This window comes from Marmota monax, unplaced genomic scaffold, assembly GCF_021218885.2.
Source record: "Marmota monax isolate L192 unplaced genomic scaffold, Marmota_monax_Labrador192_F-V1.1 WCK01_AAM20220418_F8-fsc00210, whole genome shotgun sequence".
Taxonomy (NCBI): Eukaryota; Metazoa; Chordata; class Mammalia; order Rodentia; family Sciuridae; genus Marmota; species Marmota monax.
The window spans coordinates 2298211-2317559 of NW_026695248.1; the positions used below are offsets into that span (position 1 = coordinate 2298211).

General features: G+C 42.3%; 1 protein-coding gene across 2 annotated transcripts in view; it reads right to left on the reverse strand.

Annotated features, from left to right (window-relative positions):
- Positions 1-6609, reverse strand: part of Lonrf2 (LON peptidase N-terminal domain and ring finger 2) — a 50524-nt gene extending 43915 nt beyond the window's left edge. For both annotated transcript variants that reach the window (XM_046440356.2, XM_046440355.2), the window contains exon 1: positions 5787-6609. In XM_046440356.2, the coding sequence (XP_046296312.1) occupies positions 5787-6459 (673 nt within the window). In that variant the 5' untranslated portion in view covers positions 6460-6609. The remainder of the gene's footprint in view (positions 1-5786) is intronic.
- Positions 6610-19349: the final 12740 nt, after the last annotated feature.

Below are 19349 nucleotides of genomic sequence, written 5' to 3' on the forward strand. Positions count from 1 at the left end.
CTTAATGAAACATCCTGAGTTAAAAACACCTTTCAATTAGGTAGGTTAGCTTTCTATCACTGTGATAAAACATCTGAGAAAACCAGGGTAAGTGGAAAGATTTATTTTGCTCACAGCTTGAAAGGATTTCGGTCATGGTCGGCCAGCTCCATAGCTTTGGGCCTCAGGCAAGGCCAAATATCATGGCGGAAGGTGGGGGGTAGAGTAAAGCTGCTTACTTCATGGCAGCCAGGAGGCACAGACAGAGAGAAGGGGCTGGGGACAAGAGACATCTCCCTGGGGTGTATCTACCTACAACCTACTTTCCCAACTGGGCCTCATCTCCTATAGTTTCCAACATCTTCCAATAAAGCCATCAAATTATGGATCTATCAATGGATTGATCCACTGATGAGGTTAGAACTCTCAGGATCCAATCATGGTACACTCCACCTCTGAATGCTGTGGCCCTGGGGACCATGTCTTTAACATACGAGTCTTTGGAGGACATTCTAGCTCTCATGACAATTTACATTATTTTATTTTCATCATTTCTTTTTAAAGTAATGCAGTTAAGTCTTCTACCCTCACATTCAAAGGCTCGGTTTCTTGAAGTCCAACGTTAATCATATGCCCTTCCCACAGAGTCACCAAACAAATCCAGCCATTTTCTTTGTTGACTTTGGTGACTCATTCATGAAGCCAGCACTGCATAATTTAGTCTCTTAGAACATGTAAAATAAGTGCATATACACTTTCTGCCATCCAAGTAAGAACAAGGCCTGACTCTGCTTAGCTTCTAAGACCCGATGAGATCAGGCACATTTGGGTGGTAGAGCTGTAGACCAGCTACATGTTTTCTAAGCCTTAAGCTTCAAACTGAGGGATTTTATTCAGGAACCACTCAAAAATAAGTAGAAGAGGGAAAGCAATTTAAAATTCTTCATGTGGAGAAAGTACACAGCAGAAAAAAATGTACATCGGCACTTGCCAAACAATTGAGGCAAAATTTCAGAAGGCTCACCCATTAACCCCTCTATGGGGAAGCATCAGAAGAGGACCTCCTGAGACGCTCTGTGAGAGGAGTCTGCATCTGGAGTTCAGAGTTGACCCAAAGCTGTCCTCCTCCAGCTGCAACCAGCGCCACTGTGGTACCCGGAGCTGGGGTCCCTGCTATAAACCATCAAATGTGTGTGCAAGTAGTGAGGAACGAACAGTAGGATGTCATTTAAGAAGAGTTTGATGAAATGACTCCTAAAGCAATAAAGATGGGTAGAGCTCCCCGGGAACAGAAAGATTGGATGGCAACACTCCTCAGAAGCTACTTACTCAAGCTGATACGGGGCTTACTAAGTCAAGCCCTAGCCTTTCCCTTAGCATTTCATGTAGTGCAGCGCTGGTGGAAATAAAACCCTTCAACTTAACTTCTTCAGATGAAGGCATACTGATTTTGCCTGGAAAAATATGTCCGGCTGGATCAAAAAACTCAGACTGACTTTTTTTTTCTTTCACTATTTAAAAAACGCTATTCCATTATCTTCTGGTTTCAATAATCTTGGAGGAAAGTCAGCTATAAATCTTACAATGGCTTGAAGGAAATGTGCTGGTTTTTCTAACAGCTTTTAAGTTTCTCTTTGATTTTCAGTAACTTGGCTATAATAGATGTATTTGGTTTTTGTTTTGGGGTCTGTATATGTATGTGTGTGTGTGCATACAAATGCATACTTGTGTTTATCCTGCTGGACTGACTGAGCTTCTTGACTCACTGACATAAAGTTTTTCATCAGTATTGGAAAATTCCCAGCTATTTTTTTCTTCAAGTATTTCTATTGGGAGCGCGTGTGCGCATTCTCGCACGCTCGCTCTCTCTCTCTCTCTCTCCCCTTCTGGGGTTCCAGTTTTCATGGTTTGTCTTTGTCCCATTATATTTCTGCTCTATTTTATTCTTTTTCTGTTATGATTCAGTCTAGAATTTTCTATTGACTTGTTTCTGAGTTTTTCTTATGCCAACTTCTGATGGGTGCAGTTGATCTTTTTAACTCCTCTAAGTAATTCCCACCCTCAGATGTTGTACTGTGCAGTTCTAGAATACCCATGTGATCTTTTGTATAGCCAATTAGGTACTAAATTATCCTTTCATACCTTTATTTATCTGTTCTCTTTAACATATGTATTTGTTATTCTGAATTCCATTTACGACTTATTGGCTCCCAAGTAGTCACACGGCTCCAAATAACCTCAGGTGGTGAAGCCAGAATTAGACAGGCAGTCAGTAGAGATAGGTAAATCGAGTCAGGTCGGATCAAGGAGGCCAATTTTGAGTGAGTCTGGGAAGTTGGAGACTGTCCCCTGAGGGATTGAGAGGTTAATGCCTTCAGAGCCCTTCCTCCACCCTTATCAAGAACCTGCCCTTGCTCCTACCTGTTGCCAAGGTAACCTGTACCAGGAATAGCCCTTCCCTACAGGGAGCTATAAGGTAGTTAATGTGTCCTTGGCTGCTCCATCCTGCCCTTCCCCTTCAGCCCACCTGTTTCCCACCTTTGGGCCACCGAGCATTCCTGGGCCTAGTCACATAGGCAGGAAGGAGAAAGATAAGGGGGGAAAGGCAGGAGAACACAGGAAGCCTAGGAATATAAAAAGGGCAGAACACCTCGCTTCTGGGGATACCATGATGCCAGCTATGGTCCCCTTCTCCCTCACGGGAGAAATCTATATTACCCTTTTAAATAAACCCTGCTTTGTCTGCTGGCCTTGGCCTGCTTCTCTAATGCTCAAACTTCAGCATGTGGGGAAGCAGGGCTCGTCATCCATAACCAGCATGTATCAGTGGGCCAGGACACTCAATCCTACGTTGTCTGGGGAAGGTGTGAAGAGCTACTTGGAGAACAAAATAAATGATACATTTGGTTACGACATGTAATGAGTCAAAGCCTAGGTCTATTCACTTCTCTTCTGCTTCCAAATATCTGTGAACTTTTTTATTATATCAAAACCTCTGGGGCTGGGGTTGTGGCTCAGCGGCAGAGCGCTCGCCTAGCACGTGTAAGGTCCTGGGTTCCATCCTCAGCACCACATCAAAATAAATGAAGATATTGTGTCCAACTGGAAAATAAATATTAAAAAAAAACCCTCTACTTGAGGCTAATTTATCATTAATTGAAGTATTTTCCTGTGATTTTTTCTTGTAGTGCCGAGGATGAAAAACATAGCTTCGTGTATGCTAAACTGGCACTCCACCACTGAGCCACACCCCCTCCACTTTTCCACACAATTTTAAACTTCGAAAGCTTTTTTTTTTTTTCTTTTTTAATCTTTGGAAAACTAATACTGAATATACTCAATAATTAAGCTGTCATAGGAATTGACTAAAATAGTGTAAAACTTTAAATTGTGGTCTAATATATACATGGAAAAGCTTTAAAACATAAGTACATACTTTCATGAACACACCTGTGAATCCATTCCCTAGGTCAAGAAACAGAACACCACCTCTTCCCAGGGACAGGTCCCTCTCATGATGGCTTTCACTCATTTTTTTTTTAAGGGGCAGGTAATTGAGGATTGAACTCAGGAGCATGTGACCACTGAGCCACATCCCCAGCCCTATTTTGTATTTTATTTAGCGACAGGGTCTCACTGAATTGCTTAGCACCTCACTTTTGCTGAGGCTGGCTTTGAACTCACGATCCTCCTGCCTCAGCCTCCCAAGACACTGGGATTACAGGCGTGTGCCATTGGGCCTGGCTTCAGTCAATCTTTCTTTTGATCCATCAGAGATAACCACTGTCCTTACTTCCAATACCCTCTAGTAATTTTGCCTGTTTGGACTTAAAGTAAATAGAATCACACAGTAAAATCACTTTTGAGTCTAGTTTCTTTCACTTAACATTACGTTTGTGAGATTCATCCACACTGTAGTTTGTAACAGTAGTTGGTTTTTCTTTCTGCACAGTATTCCGTGAAGACATAATATATTTAACCGTTCTGACCTCATTGGACATTTGGTTTATTTATACATTAGGAGTATTTTTAACAATGATATGCACTGTTTTACATTCGTGTATAGTCTTTTGGTGCATATATTCATGCACCCCTTTTAAATTGTTTGGTCAAAGGTCTTATTTAACATTTGTAGATACTAAACAATTTTCCAGGGGTATAATCTGTAGTCTCACCAGCACCGCAGGAGAGCTCTCATTTTTCCACCTGTTCTTCAACTTTTAAAACCAGATAAAGGGCTGGAAGTGAAAATTTAGGGACTGAATTGAGGAGTAAAGTGAATAAAACAAATATAATCTTTATTTTATATAGAAGACACATAAATAATATTTTGTATATACAGTTAAAATAAATTTCATTTGTTTTTATTACCCTTATAACACAGCAACTAGAAATTTTTAAATTATTTGTGTGGCTTATACTATAGTCTATTGATAATGCTGCTCTACACCATAAATGCATAAATAAGATAGCTGAAAACCTGAAAATATACAATCTGTTAAAGTGTGGACATATTGGTTACAGAAATTAAACAGAATATTTGTTATGTAAGACAAGTTAACCCATTCAGTTCCATGTTTTCAATTCTTCCAATATTTTAATGAAATTGACATAGATGTACTAAAATAGGTTGAAAAATTATAATCTGGAGCTTATATATCTGACATGTATATATAGTTTGTATAATATATGTGTATATTTTCAAATGCTCTAATTATTTGCCTATTTTCTCAAAAGGCTAAAACATTTATTTCAAATAAATGGTTCATTTGTTGCTCAATTTTTTAAAGTAGGTGTCCCACATCTGGAATGATAGGACTTAACAGGTTAACTGCTCTATTCTTGCAGAGAATCCCCCAATTTAGATATTGCTACCTATCACCTGTTCACTAAATCAGAACTTGTTCTACAAGATGACTGAACTTCACCTTGTAGTGTGTCTTCTAAAAGAGCAAACCTTAAACCCGGGTTTAAAATAAGAGCCATACTCACACACAGATTCTTCCAGTAACAAAAGATTAGCCACATCCCCATAGCTAATGATTTAAATGATTTGCAACCCTTTTATAAAACCAGAAAATGAACCTCCACACACGGCCCAACACAACTGCCCACAGAGCAAGCATACTCATTCAAAGTCAAATACAATGGTAGAATCTGGTCTTCCTTTAAATTATGTATTGGTAACAGGTGGTGGTTGGGAGGGGCAAGACCACGATGCTGGTCATAGACCAGATAAATGAATGGATGAAGGATTAAGAACCTCCACTGTCAGTATTATCTGAAGCTAAGTACGTCAGAACAACATCTATTGGCCTTTGACCCAGAAAGGAGGGTAGAGCCAGAGGCACAGGAGATACTGAAGTGGGAGGGGTTCCTTCCCGGATACACCAGCAGAAACCCCAAAGCAAATCCTGCCCCAGGACAAGGCACTGGGCTCTGGCTCTCCAGTGGACCAATTACTGGCATTTTCCTGCAGGAGGACAAAACACGTTGTCATCCTCCCCCTGGTCAACAGCTGAGAAGGGGCTGAAAGGCCCTTACAAGGTCCTACCCAGCTGCCCAGGGAGGCCTGGGAAAACTTCCCCAGGTCCTGGAAAAGGCACAGCCAGTGGGGCGCTTCTGAGAGTGGCCACCCCGGCTGCAGGGTGTGGCCGCTAACACCCCACTACCTTTAGAAATCAAAGCGCTCCTCCCAACCCTGAACAAAGCTCTCCAAAACCCTAGACCACAGGCCACCTCCCGCGCTGTCGCTCAGCGCCCGACAGGTGTGCGAACCGGAGGGCCCGCCCCCGCGGCTGACTCACCCAGATCCAGGGCCTGGTCGCACCTGAGCAGAGCGGCCTCAGGCTGCTGCTGGCGCTGCAGGGTCCGCGCCTGGCTAGCCAGCTTGCGCAGCAGGCACTCGGAGGGGAAGCACTTCTCCAGCACGCAGCTCAGCACCACGTTGACGCGCCGCGCCTGCGGCCGCGCGGGCCCACACTCCACGCAGCGCTTGCAGACCGTGAGCCCGCACGGCAGGGTCACCGGCTTGTGCAGCAGCCTTCGGCAGCGCGGGCAGCCGAGCAGGTCGCGGGGCGCGATGGGCGTCGAGGACTGCTGTCCCTCGCCTTGCGCCTCGGTCGCGCGGCCCGGGGGAGACTGCCGCCACTCGCGCTGGCCCAGGGCGCGCGCTAGGCCACCCGCCAGCTCCCCCAGCTCCTCAGGCCGCATCGCCCCGAGCCTCGCGGCTCCGCGGAACGCGCCCAGGGCCTCGGGGAGGCGGCCGGCGCGGGCCAGCGCGTTGCCCAGCCGCAGGCACAGGCCGCGGTCCGGCTGCGCCAGGCCGGCCAGCATGGAGCGGAAGAGCTCGGCTGCCATCTCGTACTCTCCCGCGCGGAAGGCCTTGTCGCCCTTCTCTAACTGCTGGGCGAAGGGCTCCCCGCAGTCGCAGCGGGGACACTTGGGGGGCGGCGGCGGGGGCACCGGCTCGGGGCTCATAGCCGCGGGTCTTCGGTGACGCGAACCCAGAGGGAAGACTCGCAGCAGGAAGGATGCTCGGCTGCCCGGAGCAGGGCGGCAGGAGCGCGGCCGCCGTCTTCGCCACCAGCCAGTCGCGTCTGGGGGCGGCGCGCTAGGAGCCGAGGCGACCACGCGCGGGGGCGGGCGCAAGGCTGGGCCGAGGGGCCAGCGCGGCGTGGGCGGCCGGACCGCGCGGGGCCAGGACCCCTCAGGGTGGAGGCGGGACGGGCGCTGTGAGCGCGGCCGAAGCCTCTGCCTACGCGAGCGCCCCCCGCGTCCCACCGCCTTACGTAAGCCAGGTCACTGTGGGAACCTCGCTCCGCGTCAGCTGCTCCTCCCAAGCCTCTCGCTGCTCGCCCCGGGGCGGCCCCGCGCGTATGCGCGCGCCCCCACTTCCCGCCGTGGAGCCGCTGGGCGCGCGCCTGGCAGGTACGCGCCGGGGGCTTCCAGCTCGGGCGCAGAGCCCGCCAGCCTGCCTGTCCCCGAGGGAGGCCTGGCCGCCAGGCAACCTGTGGCTCTGCTCGAGAGAGGGCGGAAGAAGTGACCAGGACTGGGAACGCTTTGATTCAGGGAACTGTCTTCCTTACCTGGGGAGCCCAAGGGGGGCTCCCTGAACGCCACTCTGCAGAGACGTTCTAGAACTCGGATTTTAATGTAGGGTATGAGAAAATACCAAACTAGGTATGGGGAGGACAAGGGACTTGAGAAATACACAATCATATTGTGCCCTTGATTAGGAAGCAGAAACAGTATTTAAAAATGTCTCCTGCAACGGAGTCCCGCAGTCGGAATTGCAAGGAGGAAGGAGTGGAAGGCTGCGTTGATGTACAAACAACGATTAAATTAAAATCTTTCTGTGCTTATTAACCAGCCTTTAGAATGATCATGATATAGCCTGCACTTCTCTACCTATTGCGTCCCCCCCCCACATCCGTTTTATTCTATATTTTGGAATGCAGTAAAATACATCACCGTACTCAGAAACCGTAGCTGTTCATTATTTCAAGAAGAAATTTATTTTAAATTCGTGATGCTTTTTCTAAATATAAAACTGCTGGCTAAAGGAAATATAGATGACCCTGATCACATTTAGGGAGAGAGGAAATGCCTCAGTAAGCAAGGAGAGAACATTTTGGACTAATTTCTAAAAAGGAAAAAGAGCTTTGGCCAACCCTCTGTGGTCCTATAGTGAAGCAACAAAGTACAGAGCAAATGCTCTCCCTTTTCCATAAACGATTCTCTTCCTCCTGCTGTCTATTTAGTTTCACTGGTAAGTCGTAACCAAAGTAGATTTTTGGTCTGTTTCTCATTGGTGAATTATTCCAACTTCCTTTTTCAATCTCTCTGGCTTTTTTCCTGCAGTCTGTGTAACAATTCACTTGTATTTGAAAGTTGTTGACACAAATTTCACAACCAAACTACCAAGAAAGGGTGGTGCCTTCAGAGGAGTTAAACTTGCTGCAAAAAAAAGTATACCAAAGATGATTAAACCTATAATCTTAGAACCTATTTTTCTTATTTTAGACTTTTTTTTTTTTTTTTTTTAGAAAATAGAGATGGAAGCTTGCTGGAGTTATGGGTATTAAGAGTAAGAAGTTTTTGAAGCAAAAATATTAATGTGAGATTTATAACATTAGTGCAATGTGTTACAAAATAGCATAAAGACCAGAAGAGGAGAAATGCAAGAATATGGTCATGGTTCTAATACTGTGTGTGAAGAGGTATAATATCACCCTAAGGAAGATTGTGTGAAGCTAAAGATGTATACTCTAAACCCTAAAGCAACCACTGAGGAACACAAATCAGCTTCATCAAAGTCCCACCATGGGGATAAGATGAAATTATTCAAAAGAAAACAATCCAAAAGGAAGCAAGAGAGATAGATAATACTAATAGAAAACCAATAACAAAATGTGAGATTTAAATCCAATGTTATCAATTAATGCTAAAATAATAGTCTAAATGCCATAGTTAAAAGGCAAAATTTTTCAAATTACATTTAAGAAACATGGTGGCCACCAAAACAAAACAAAAAGAAAAGAAAAAGAAAAACATTTTAAATATGATGAACACATGAGTTAAATGTAAAAGGCAGCTGTGACCAAAATAAAGATGGAGTGATTACATTGATTTCTGATATTGTAGATTTCATAGCCCAGAATATTTATAGTGAGAAAATTGATTCAGAGAACATAATACTCCTAAATATGTGTGCACCTAATAACAGGGCTTCAAAATATTGAAGCAAAAACGGGTAGGACTGTAAGATAAAATAGATATGTTCACCCTGATGATTAGGGATTTCAGTGCCCCTCTCCCCACAACCAGTATAACAAGCAAAGGGGAAATTAAGGATATAGAAGATTCAAATAATGCTACCACTCAACCTGATTGACAGAGAGCACCTCACCCAACTGCATCAGAGTGTAGTTCTTTTCAAGTGTCCATGGAACATGTTCCAATACAGAACATATTTGAGCCATAAAACAAATCTCACTAAATTTAAAAGCATTTAGAGTCAAGCTATAGTAAGTATGCATCTTTCCCAGCTGGATTGAAAATAGGAATTAGTAATAAATTAATATACTATAGAAAATCCTCAAATATTTGGAAACTAACATATCTCAAAGTAGTCCCTGGAACACATTCTATTTCTGTATAATAGAAATAAGCATAAATTGAAATGAAAATTACATCATTACAATATATAATATGCAAAAAACCTTGAGAAAAACATGAATGTGTAAGACCTGAACACTTAAAACCTATAAAATAAAACTAAGAGAAATTGAAGAAGATAAACAAATGGAGAAAGATACTGTTCAAGGATCAGAAGACTCATTATTAGGATGTCAATTCTCAGTTGAGAATGTCAATTCTCAACTGTACCTCAATCAAAATCTCAGCATGCCTTTTCATATATAGGCAAAAGCTGATCCTAAAATTCGTGTGAAGATGACCAAAATACCTAAAACAACTTTGAGAAAAGAACAAAGAAGAGCCTTCATGTCTCATTAATTAAAGCTACAGTAATCATGGTAGTGTGGTTTCAATATCAATGAACAGGTAGAACTATGTGATAAGGATGTATTCCCAAAACAGATCCACACACAATTATGGGTTCCTGGTTTTCAGCAAACACTGTTCAGTGGGTAAAAGACAGTCTTTTCAACAAATGATGCCAGAATTATTGACTATCCATATGCAAAGAAGAAGAACAGGAAGATAAGAACAAGAATTACCCTTACTTTGACCTATACTCAGCAAAACAAAATTTAACTCAAAAAGGATGACTGACCTAAGTGTAAATCATTGCACTTATAGGCTAGGGAAATAGAAGAGAATTTTTGTTACCTTGGTTCTTAGATATGATGGCAAAGCAAGATATAAAAAAGGGGAATTAAAAAAAAAAAGCAAGGGAGCCCCTTACATTGGGAACCTGTCTGACACTCACAGTGGATCGTCAGTGTTTGTACAAAGTTGGCCTGATGTTCACTAGTTGGTAACTAGTTAATAACTAGTTAATATTATTCTTTTGGACATAAAGAACGTCACAGATCACCAACATCAAAGTCACTCTGAAAATGTGATAAAGTAAGATAAAAATGGGGTCACTGTGCAACCCTCAAAACATCAAACATCCCTCTTTCAGAAATGAGTGATTGCTATCTCCTTACCAATTATAGCTCCCTCGAAGCTCTAGTGTACATTCCTTATAAACAAGAACTGTGGAGACACCTAGTCACAGAATTTCACTTGCTTTCTGACAGCACCCAAAGTGAATTCCTAATTCCTTAAATATTTCCCAAAATTACCCAACGAAAGCCCAAATCCCCCAAAAGATGCCTTCTAACACCCTGTAAAAAACTCTCCATGATTTCTGTGGGAGCATTCTCCCTCACTGCAACAAGGCATTTGTGTGTGTGTGTGTGTGTGTGTCTGTCTGTCTGTCTGTCTGTCTCCTGAGAGCACTACGGCACTAAGGCATTGAAAAATTGATTAGTAAGGTAAGAACGTCTGCTGGCTGAAAGACATTGATAAGATGCTGTACACTTGGAAATTTTTTTTCAAATCATATATTTAATAAAAAATATGTAAAGAAATCTCAGAAGTCAATAATAAAAACACATAACTGAATTTAAAAGTGAGCAAAAGATTTGAACAGTCACTTCATTACAGTAGGCATATTTCGGCAACTAGACACATGAAACGATGTTCAACATCATTAGTCTTTAGGGAAATGCAAATCAAAAGCAAAAATGCTACCACTACACACTTATTCGAGTGTCTGCAATTAAAAAGGCTGACCATATTAAGCTCTAGGCTGGAGAACCTAGAACTCTCCCATATGGCTGGTGGAATGTACAAGGTGCATAACTTGGCAGTTTCTTAAAACATAAGGTGTGTACTTACCATATTACTCAGCCATTCCACTTCTAGGTGTTTATCCAAGAGAAATAAGAGCTTATGGTCATCCAAAGACTTTCCTATGAATGTTCATAGCATCTTTATTTGTTATAGCCCCCAACTGAAGCTAATTCATATGGCTATTAACAGGAGAATGGATGGGTAAATTGTGATATATGTACATAATGGACTCCTACTCAGCAATAAAAGGGAATGGGCTATTGGTCCATGACTCAACGTGGAGGAAATGCAGAGTAATTATGTTCAGGAAAAGAACCCAGACAAGGAAGAGGACATGCATGTAAATTATTCTGCTTATTACAAATGATAGCAAAAAACCATGGTCACGTTGAATGGGAGCATGAGAAAACTTATGGGCGATGCCCACAATTGTCCTCTGGATGGTGGTGATGGTCTCCTGATGAGTCGCATTTCTCACGGTGCCCTCTGAGTTCATGCATTTGTCCTGTTTCAATTACGCCTCAGGGGGGCTGTTTTAAAGCCATACAGATTTGAAAAGAGATGCTTGAAAATCAATTTTTTTAAATATGTAAGATGCATCTGAAACCATAATTTTCAGGAAATTATAGCCTTACATTCGTAAATTAGAGAAGGCTACAAACTGAATGTGCTAAACATCCAACTCAAAAAGTGGAAGGAAGAAGTAACAGAGTAAACCCCGAAAGCAGTAAGAAGACAAAGAGAAGCAACCAGTGATTTGTTCTTACCTTGGTAAGAAAAATGAGTAAAGCAACAAAATGAAACTCTGTAACTCAGATGACAAATCAATTAAAATATATCAGTAATTATAATAAATGTGTAAGACTCAACTTACCAGTTAATGATTGAAGATGACAGATTGTGAAAACATCTAATCCAGCTACATGCTAATTTAAAGAGGCACACTTGAAGTACAAGGACAAGTGTAAGTTAAAAACACAAAGATGAAATATAAGATAAATACTGACAAAAGTAAAGCTAGGGTAGTTGCATCAATAGCAGATAAAATAGATTCTTAAGACAAAAAGCATCATCAGTGACAGAGTCACACCTAGTGGTAAACATGTTCAACACACTATGAAGATATTAAATTCTAAGCAGATTTGCAACTAGTAAAGCAGTCTCAAAATACATAAAGAAAAAAAATGAAGGAACTACTTGGATAGTTAAGAGTTGATGAAAGAAAATAGAAGTTTACTTTTTTAAAGGATCATTTTTCTTTGTTTTTGAAGAGTCCTTTATTATGGAAGTTTTCAAGCACAACAGGAGTAGAAAGGATAGAAACAACCAGGCTGTAGATATCCATCTCCCAGCCCCAACACCTCCTGGCCCACCTTGTTCTCCACTTTTCTGTTCCCCTGCAATTTCCAACAACAGACTGACATCATAATTAACATTCATCTGTTAATGATTTGGCACAAATCCCCGAAGGGTAAGGAATTCTTTAAAAAAAGAAACTACCATGCTTTTCTTTACACTTGAAAAATAATTAACCTGAATCACTTAATATCACCAAACAGTCCGTCTGTTCATAGTTCTGATTGTCATTTCCTTCTCATTAGAAACTTGCTTTTAAAACAACAGATACCTCTGATGTTGGCCCTTCAGGTGTGTCTTATAAAGTAACCCTTGGAGACAGTGACACTACAAACACACAGACTCAGTGGAGAACAGAGGTTAATGGAAAAATGCATCAAAGATCTTCCTTTAAAGGTCCTATGAATCTGAGGCAAAGAAAGTAACACAATTGCCATCTCCCAAGGACTTGTAACAAGGTATTCAAAAACTGGCTAGCACTATGGAAAACCAACCCACAGAATTGAAGGAAGGAAGGAAGGAAGGAAGGAAGGAAGGAAGGGAGGGAGGGAGGGAGGGAGGGAGGGAGGAAGGAAGGAAGGAAGGAGCAAATCGATTTTATTGCAAGTTGATGAATGCATGGGTCGGATGAATATAAAATTATTTTTGGATAGATTGAACTTGAAGGTGATATGGAGACTCTCTTCTTGTAGCATCATTGCCAACAAACACAATGATGTGGCTATGAATGGTCACAGCACTAGGAGGATTGCCTAGGAAGGATTTATATTTTAAGTGTTCTGGATTTGAGGTTTCATATGCACACCTGTTCTCATGGTAAAGCTGCTTTGACAGGAAAACATCCTTGGAGCTGTCACACAGATTGAGGAGTTTGAGCCAGAATATAAAATAATGCCCTGCAGCTTGCTATTAAAAATGTCAGCTCCACCAAAGGGTCCTTGGTGACATAGTGAAAATCATAAAACGTGTCAAAGTCAAGATTATTGTCTTTATTTGGTGCAACCATGACAGCAATCATAAAGAACCAGTGTTATTGGCTGTTGAGATGCTCAAGGGGAAAATCCTAAGAATACTGGAAGTGCATAGTTATTAGTTAATGCTCATTGGTGTTAGAAACAAGTGGATCCCAGTTTTTAAATATGTAAATTAGATAACCAGACTTGTTTATTTGTCTTGTCCCTTTGTAGTTTTAATGATTTTTTTTTTTTTTTTTGCTTCCACTCAAAGAAGAAATCCAACAGGTTTTTCAATGCAGAGAGGTTAAGGGGAAAAAAAAAAAAGTTCAGGCATAGAGAAGCCCTGTGTCTACAGATGACGACATGTTCTGCAAATTAACCACCATGATAAATTATTTAGGTGATGTCCAGAAGTTGTGCATTTGTAAAAAGTTATCATCACTTTTTCTACGCATTTGACCCAGTGCTTTGAATTTTCTTTTCTTTTTTCTTTTTTTTCCTTTTTGTAATGCTGGGGATCAAACCTAAGACCTGACACATACTAGGTAAGAGCTATACCCCTGAGCCACATGCCCAACCCTAAATTTAATTTCTCTTCTAAAGAATTTCATATGGAGAAATTCATAGATCAGGAATAATATCTTCTATCAAAAGGTGATTTAACTTTAGTTATAACTTTTCAGGTAAAATTGTTAAGACTTGTGACTGATAAGGACTAAAGATTAATTTTGAAAACAATATAGTAACACTTGCCTCATTTTGGGAAAAGATCAATATTAGTATCCCCAATTCATTGAAACTCTCAAAAAAATTTTTTGAAATTTTAAATTAAAAAAAAATTAATCCTTTTATTTAGGCATGGTGGCACACACCTGTAATCCCAGTGACTTGGAAGGCTGAGGCAGGAGGATTGCAGTTTGAGGCTAGCCTCAGCGACTTAGAAAAAACTAATCTCAAAAAAAAAAAAAAAATTAAAAGGTTGGGGGACATAACTCAGTGGTAAAGCACACCTGAGTTCAATCTCCAGTACAAAAAAAGAAAAAAACTTTTTTTTAATTAAAAAAATGTTTTAAATTAAAACTCTCACTAATATTCTTCTGTGGGATGGTTTCTCTACTCCTAACGTTATTAAGATAAAATATAGAGTAAAACAAACACTATCTCCTGTAAATACATTATTGGCAATCTAATTTAGATTAAATTAATTAACAAGCAAAAACCAAGCTCTAAAGAGTTTACAAATTAATACACATGGCATATAAGGGTGCACATGGGCATTTCATATGGAGAATCGTGATTTTACTCATGACATTTAGTTAATTATAATTGACCAAAAGTTACAAGCATATAATTACCTGTATGCATGCATACATTTCAATGAAAGTGCACAGTTTCTAATTCTTTTCTAATGTTATGCTTTGTGCTGATTGTATTTATTGAAGCATAATCTTATGTTGACTTTACTAACAGAATTTGTGGAGTCTATTAATAAAAAATCAGCTTGTATATATGTATTATCAATTATTTCATTTTTCTGGTGATTTGTTTCAGTGTGTAAATGTTTGTCTATAGTGAATTGGAAATTAAAGGTAGTTGGACACACACAAACTTACAGAAATCCCCCCTCCCACCCCCCTAGTTTGAAATGCCCATTCTCTCCATGCAGATCTGTGGAGTGGAGGGGTCCATGCTCTCTCCTTTCCTTTCCCTCCCAATGCTCCTGGGATATTTGGTCATTCATTCATTCAGTCTGTCACTGGTGGGTCCTAAGGGAAAGGTAGGTGAGTTAAACCCCAACCTGGGCTCTGCGAGGCATCAGGGAGCAGAACCCGCAGGAGTGGTAAACTGTTGGGTGACTCTCCAGTCCCAGTTTTATGACTTCCCGTGTCTGCTCAAAGGACCCATTGGTACTGGGGCATGCGGTGGTCAGAAGGGACTCTGACCGTGACCTTCCTTCCTTCAGCTTTGGCAAGAAGGGCTTGTCCCATGAAAACATTTCACTGCTGAACGGCTGGCCACCTGCTCTCCAATGCCTCTTCTTCAAACCACCAAATGTCAGACTTTTTACGTCCACTCTCTGAAAGGGGCTAGATGATGGTTGGCTTGCAGTGAAGTATCATTATTAATAAGGCCTAATTCTAGAGGCTATTCATATTTTAAAAATGAAGCCAGCTCTGTGGGCCTGTAATCCCAGCAGCTCTGGAGACTGAGGCAGGAGGATGGTGAGTTCAAAGCCAGCCTCAGCAAAAGCAAGGCACTAAGCAACTCAGTGAGACCCTGTCTCTAAAGAAAATACAAAATAGGGCTGGGGATGGGGCTCAGTGGTCAAGGGCCCCTGAATTCCATCCTTGGTATCCCCTCCCCCAAAATGAAGTCAGCTGACCCAAATAAAATTGTGCTGTCCCAGTATTTAGAAACCTATTTGTCACGGAGCTGCTGCAGTCCAGCCTTATTAGGGATAGAGGCACACACCTTGGAGCCCCTACCCACACTCACCCTGCCTTATTCATAACAAAACTCAGAAGTAACAAGGCCAAACTCTGTATTTGGTTGTAGAATCAGTATATGCTGGTAGTGGTTGAAGACCCTCAAACATGCAAGCCTGACCCAGTTAACTTTGGGGGCTGAAAATCGGAACAAATCAGCTTTGCTAAACTTTTTAAATAGTTCAAGGTGTAGATGAGATAAAGTGTCCTCTGCACCGTGGCCAGTTGTAAGGAGCGGTGGAAGGACAACTTAGGTTGTGCTGATTTGTCACCCTCTGTCATGAGTGCCCGGTTCTTTCTGTGCCTGTCTCCTTTGTGAACCTGAGAGTTTATGTGAGGTGGTGACATGTGTCCCCAACAGCTCCTAGCAGAGGGGTTTGCTTGCAGTTGTGCCTAATAAACCTCCATGGAAGGAATAAATCTCACATCTACCACATCCACTAAGCCCGGGTGACTCTGGAGCCACTTGGCTGATCCCATTCCTACAGCAGTAGAGCTAATGGATGCAAAGTCAGATGCTCATCCCTGGAGGGATTTTACCAACCTAACCTCCTGCTAAGCAAGCACACACATGTGCATACATGCACACCCTCACACACACACACGAGAACATTTAACAGCCACATAGGGCAGCAAGGAAGTTCATCTGTTAGCCAGGTGCATTTATGTGTAGAGATCCAGCAAGAAGCACGAGCCTTCCATCATCAATCATCTGGAACAACAGCTCCACCATGGTTAGGTACCAAGGGGGCGGACAGGAGCTGCTTTCAACACAGCAGCCAAGCTCCCGCCCTTGACAATTCTCAAGAAGAGGTACTAGGTGACTGGGGAGCCCAGGCACCAGCTTGGACTAGCAATGCCAGCTTGCCAGACGTCAGCACACCATGTCTGCAAGCAGCTGTGCACCGAGGGCCAGAGTGAACCCGTCTATCGGCTGGGAGGCAGGAAGGCAGGTTCAGAGGCTGCAGGGAGTGAACGGGACACTGAAGTATCTGCACACTCCTGAGCTCCTGAGAGGCTGAGATGCTCCCTCTCCCCATGAAAGGAAAGACAAGGGCACAGCACCCCCACTGGAACTCCCCAACTTCCCCATGCTTCTCTTGTTTCATGATAAAAATGAGAAATCCAAGGCACAAGGGTTTTGGTACCTCACCTGAAGGGTCCAGGAAAGGCCAGTGCTTAGCTCTGAATCCAAGCCAACATGTTCCAGAGGATTCTACCTGCACAACCCACTCCATGCCCAGGGGCCAGATTCTCATTACCAGGACTTTACATCTGCAGCCACATTTGTACTGGAGCATCTTGTGGTCCGGTTGAAAGGGTCTCTGGCTGTGACCTCCCTTCATTCAGCTTTGGCATGAAATGGTCATCCTGTGAAAATATTTGTAAAAATGCTTTATTTTTATAAATTATTTCGACACTCTGGCCCAAACTTAAGATTGCCTTTGGCAATATTTAGTGAATGCCTTTATCTGTGATAGTCATGTTCACAGGGGAAGCAACTTGATTATTATACATGAAGAATAATGTCTTCGTTCTTGATTTCAGATGGGCCCACAAGACAGAGATGGCAGTCAAATGCACTTCATAAAGAGTGCTATTTCATGTCTAGCTGGAAATAGGAAATGGTAAAAAAAAAATGCTATGCTGGGATATTTTCACATGACATTTTAACTACAGTAGCTGCCATAAAACCGAGCAACTCTCTTTAGCTTTCAGCTTCGTATGAGAACCATGTGTTTAAATACAAAATGAGACACAAAAGTGATTTGGATCAACATGAATAAATTTACCACGATGGTAAAAGATGATTATGAATTAATTACTAAATGCTGGAATGTTTGGCAAATAGCTTTTAAGTTGGTCCTACTCATGATTCTAGAAGGCTTGAATCAGATTCATGCTTTATAAATTGTCAAAAATAAAGCAGAGGCATTCAGAGGGAGTCATTCAACAATTGTCATTGAATAAAAACAGTAATAAAAAAAGAAGGAGCTCATTGGGAGAGAGAGAGAAAGAGAGAGAGAGAGAGGAGGAGGAGGAGGAGGAGGAGGAGGAGGAGGAGGAGGAGGAGAGGAGACAGGTCTGAAGGAGAGAAAAACCTCTGGAAAGAGTGGGTGTTATTTTCCTGATGGGTAAGCTCAGCAGCTGGCCCAGCAGAGGTGTTCTGGACTGTTGCGGGGAATCAAAGAAAACAGCCTCAGCTAGGCTGGAGGAGCTGAAAAGCCTCGAGCATTTAACTGATAAATATGGAATGGTCCATGTTCTTCTATTCAGTCCTCCACCTTAGATAGGCCAACATGGGTTTTACTTAAATAGATTTATTTTCAACTATTTTCTGGAATAAAATCGAGATTTTTTTTTCTTTAGAGAAAATGTAAGAATCTCTCATGTAGAATTCTGTGATATTAATTTCTAGTTTTCACAAAAGTTCACTTGGGTGATTGTTATGGTTTGGATGTGAGGTGTCCCCCAAAAGCTCTCGTGTGAGACAAGGCAAGAAGGTTCAGAGGAGAAATGACTGGGTTGTGAGAGTCTTCGCCTAATCAGTGCACGAGTCCCCTGACAGGGACTAACTGGGTGGTCACTGAAGGCAGATGGGATGTGGATGGAAGAGGTGGGTCACTAGGGATGTGCTTTTGGGGGTATATATTTTGTTCCTGGTGAGCGGAGCTCCCTCGGCTTCCTATTGCCATGTCCCCGGCCACTTTCCCCCATCATGCCCTTCCGCCATGACATTGTGCCTCACCTGGAGCCCTGAGGAATGGAGCTGGCTGTCTATGGCCTGAGACCTCTGAGACCATGAGCCCCTAAATAAACTCTCCCTCCTCCAAAATTGTTCTTGTCAGATCATTTCGTCACAGTGGTATAAAAAGCTGATTAAAACCGTGATGATACATCCCAATGTGTCATAGGCATGATCATGGGCATGGAAATGTGGCAAAGGCTCTGGAAAAATAAATAAATAAATGCCACCAGAGCAGGATGCCTGGTGACGAAATGTAAATCTCTTGGTGGCTGCTAGAATTTTGCCAAAGCAACATGCAATCGATTTCTCTTATTTTTATTTAATTACGTTTACCTTCTTACGTATCTGCCCCTGGAAATTGGTTCTACGTCTTTCAACTCTAAAATTGTGAGTCTTTAGAAGCTCTGAGAACCCTGGCTGAAGGGAAGGCATGAGGAAGGGGCAGATCAAGGGTAGGGAGGGGCTTTACTGGATTCAATCACTAGACCCACCGAGCTCACATGCAAAGGAGGGGAGAAAAGTCCCAAGGGAAAACGGATCAGGAATGCTTGGTTCTGACGGGGTGGACGACATGGGAAGCAGGGGAATTCAGAGTCTCAGGAAAAGAACATGCCACCATTTTATTGACTCATTAGAACAAATAAAAGCTATCATGTAACTCATGTCCTCCCCTTAGCCAAGTCCCCTGGCACAGATTTATAGGTCGTGAAAAGGTTATTTTACTACCATGAAAATAAATCATTTTGAAAGTTAAAACAACAAGACCCAAAACTTCTGCTCTGGCCTCGAATCTAATGTGGAAGAAAGGATTATTTGGCCAAGTGGGCGTGATGGGACACTGTGAGAAATTTCTTGTCATGCTGGGGTGAATTATAGACAAGGAAGGACAGGTTGGCATGGGCCTTACACTTTACAAAAATGTATTTCATAATTTTCAGAGAAGAGATAATTATG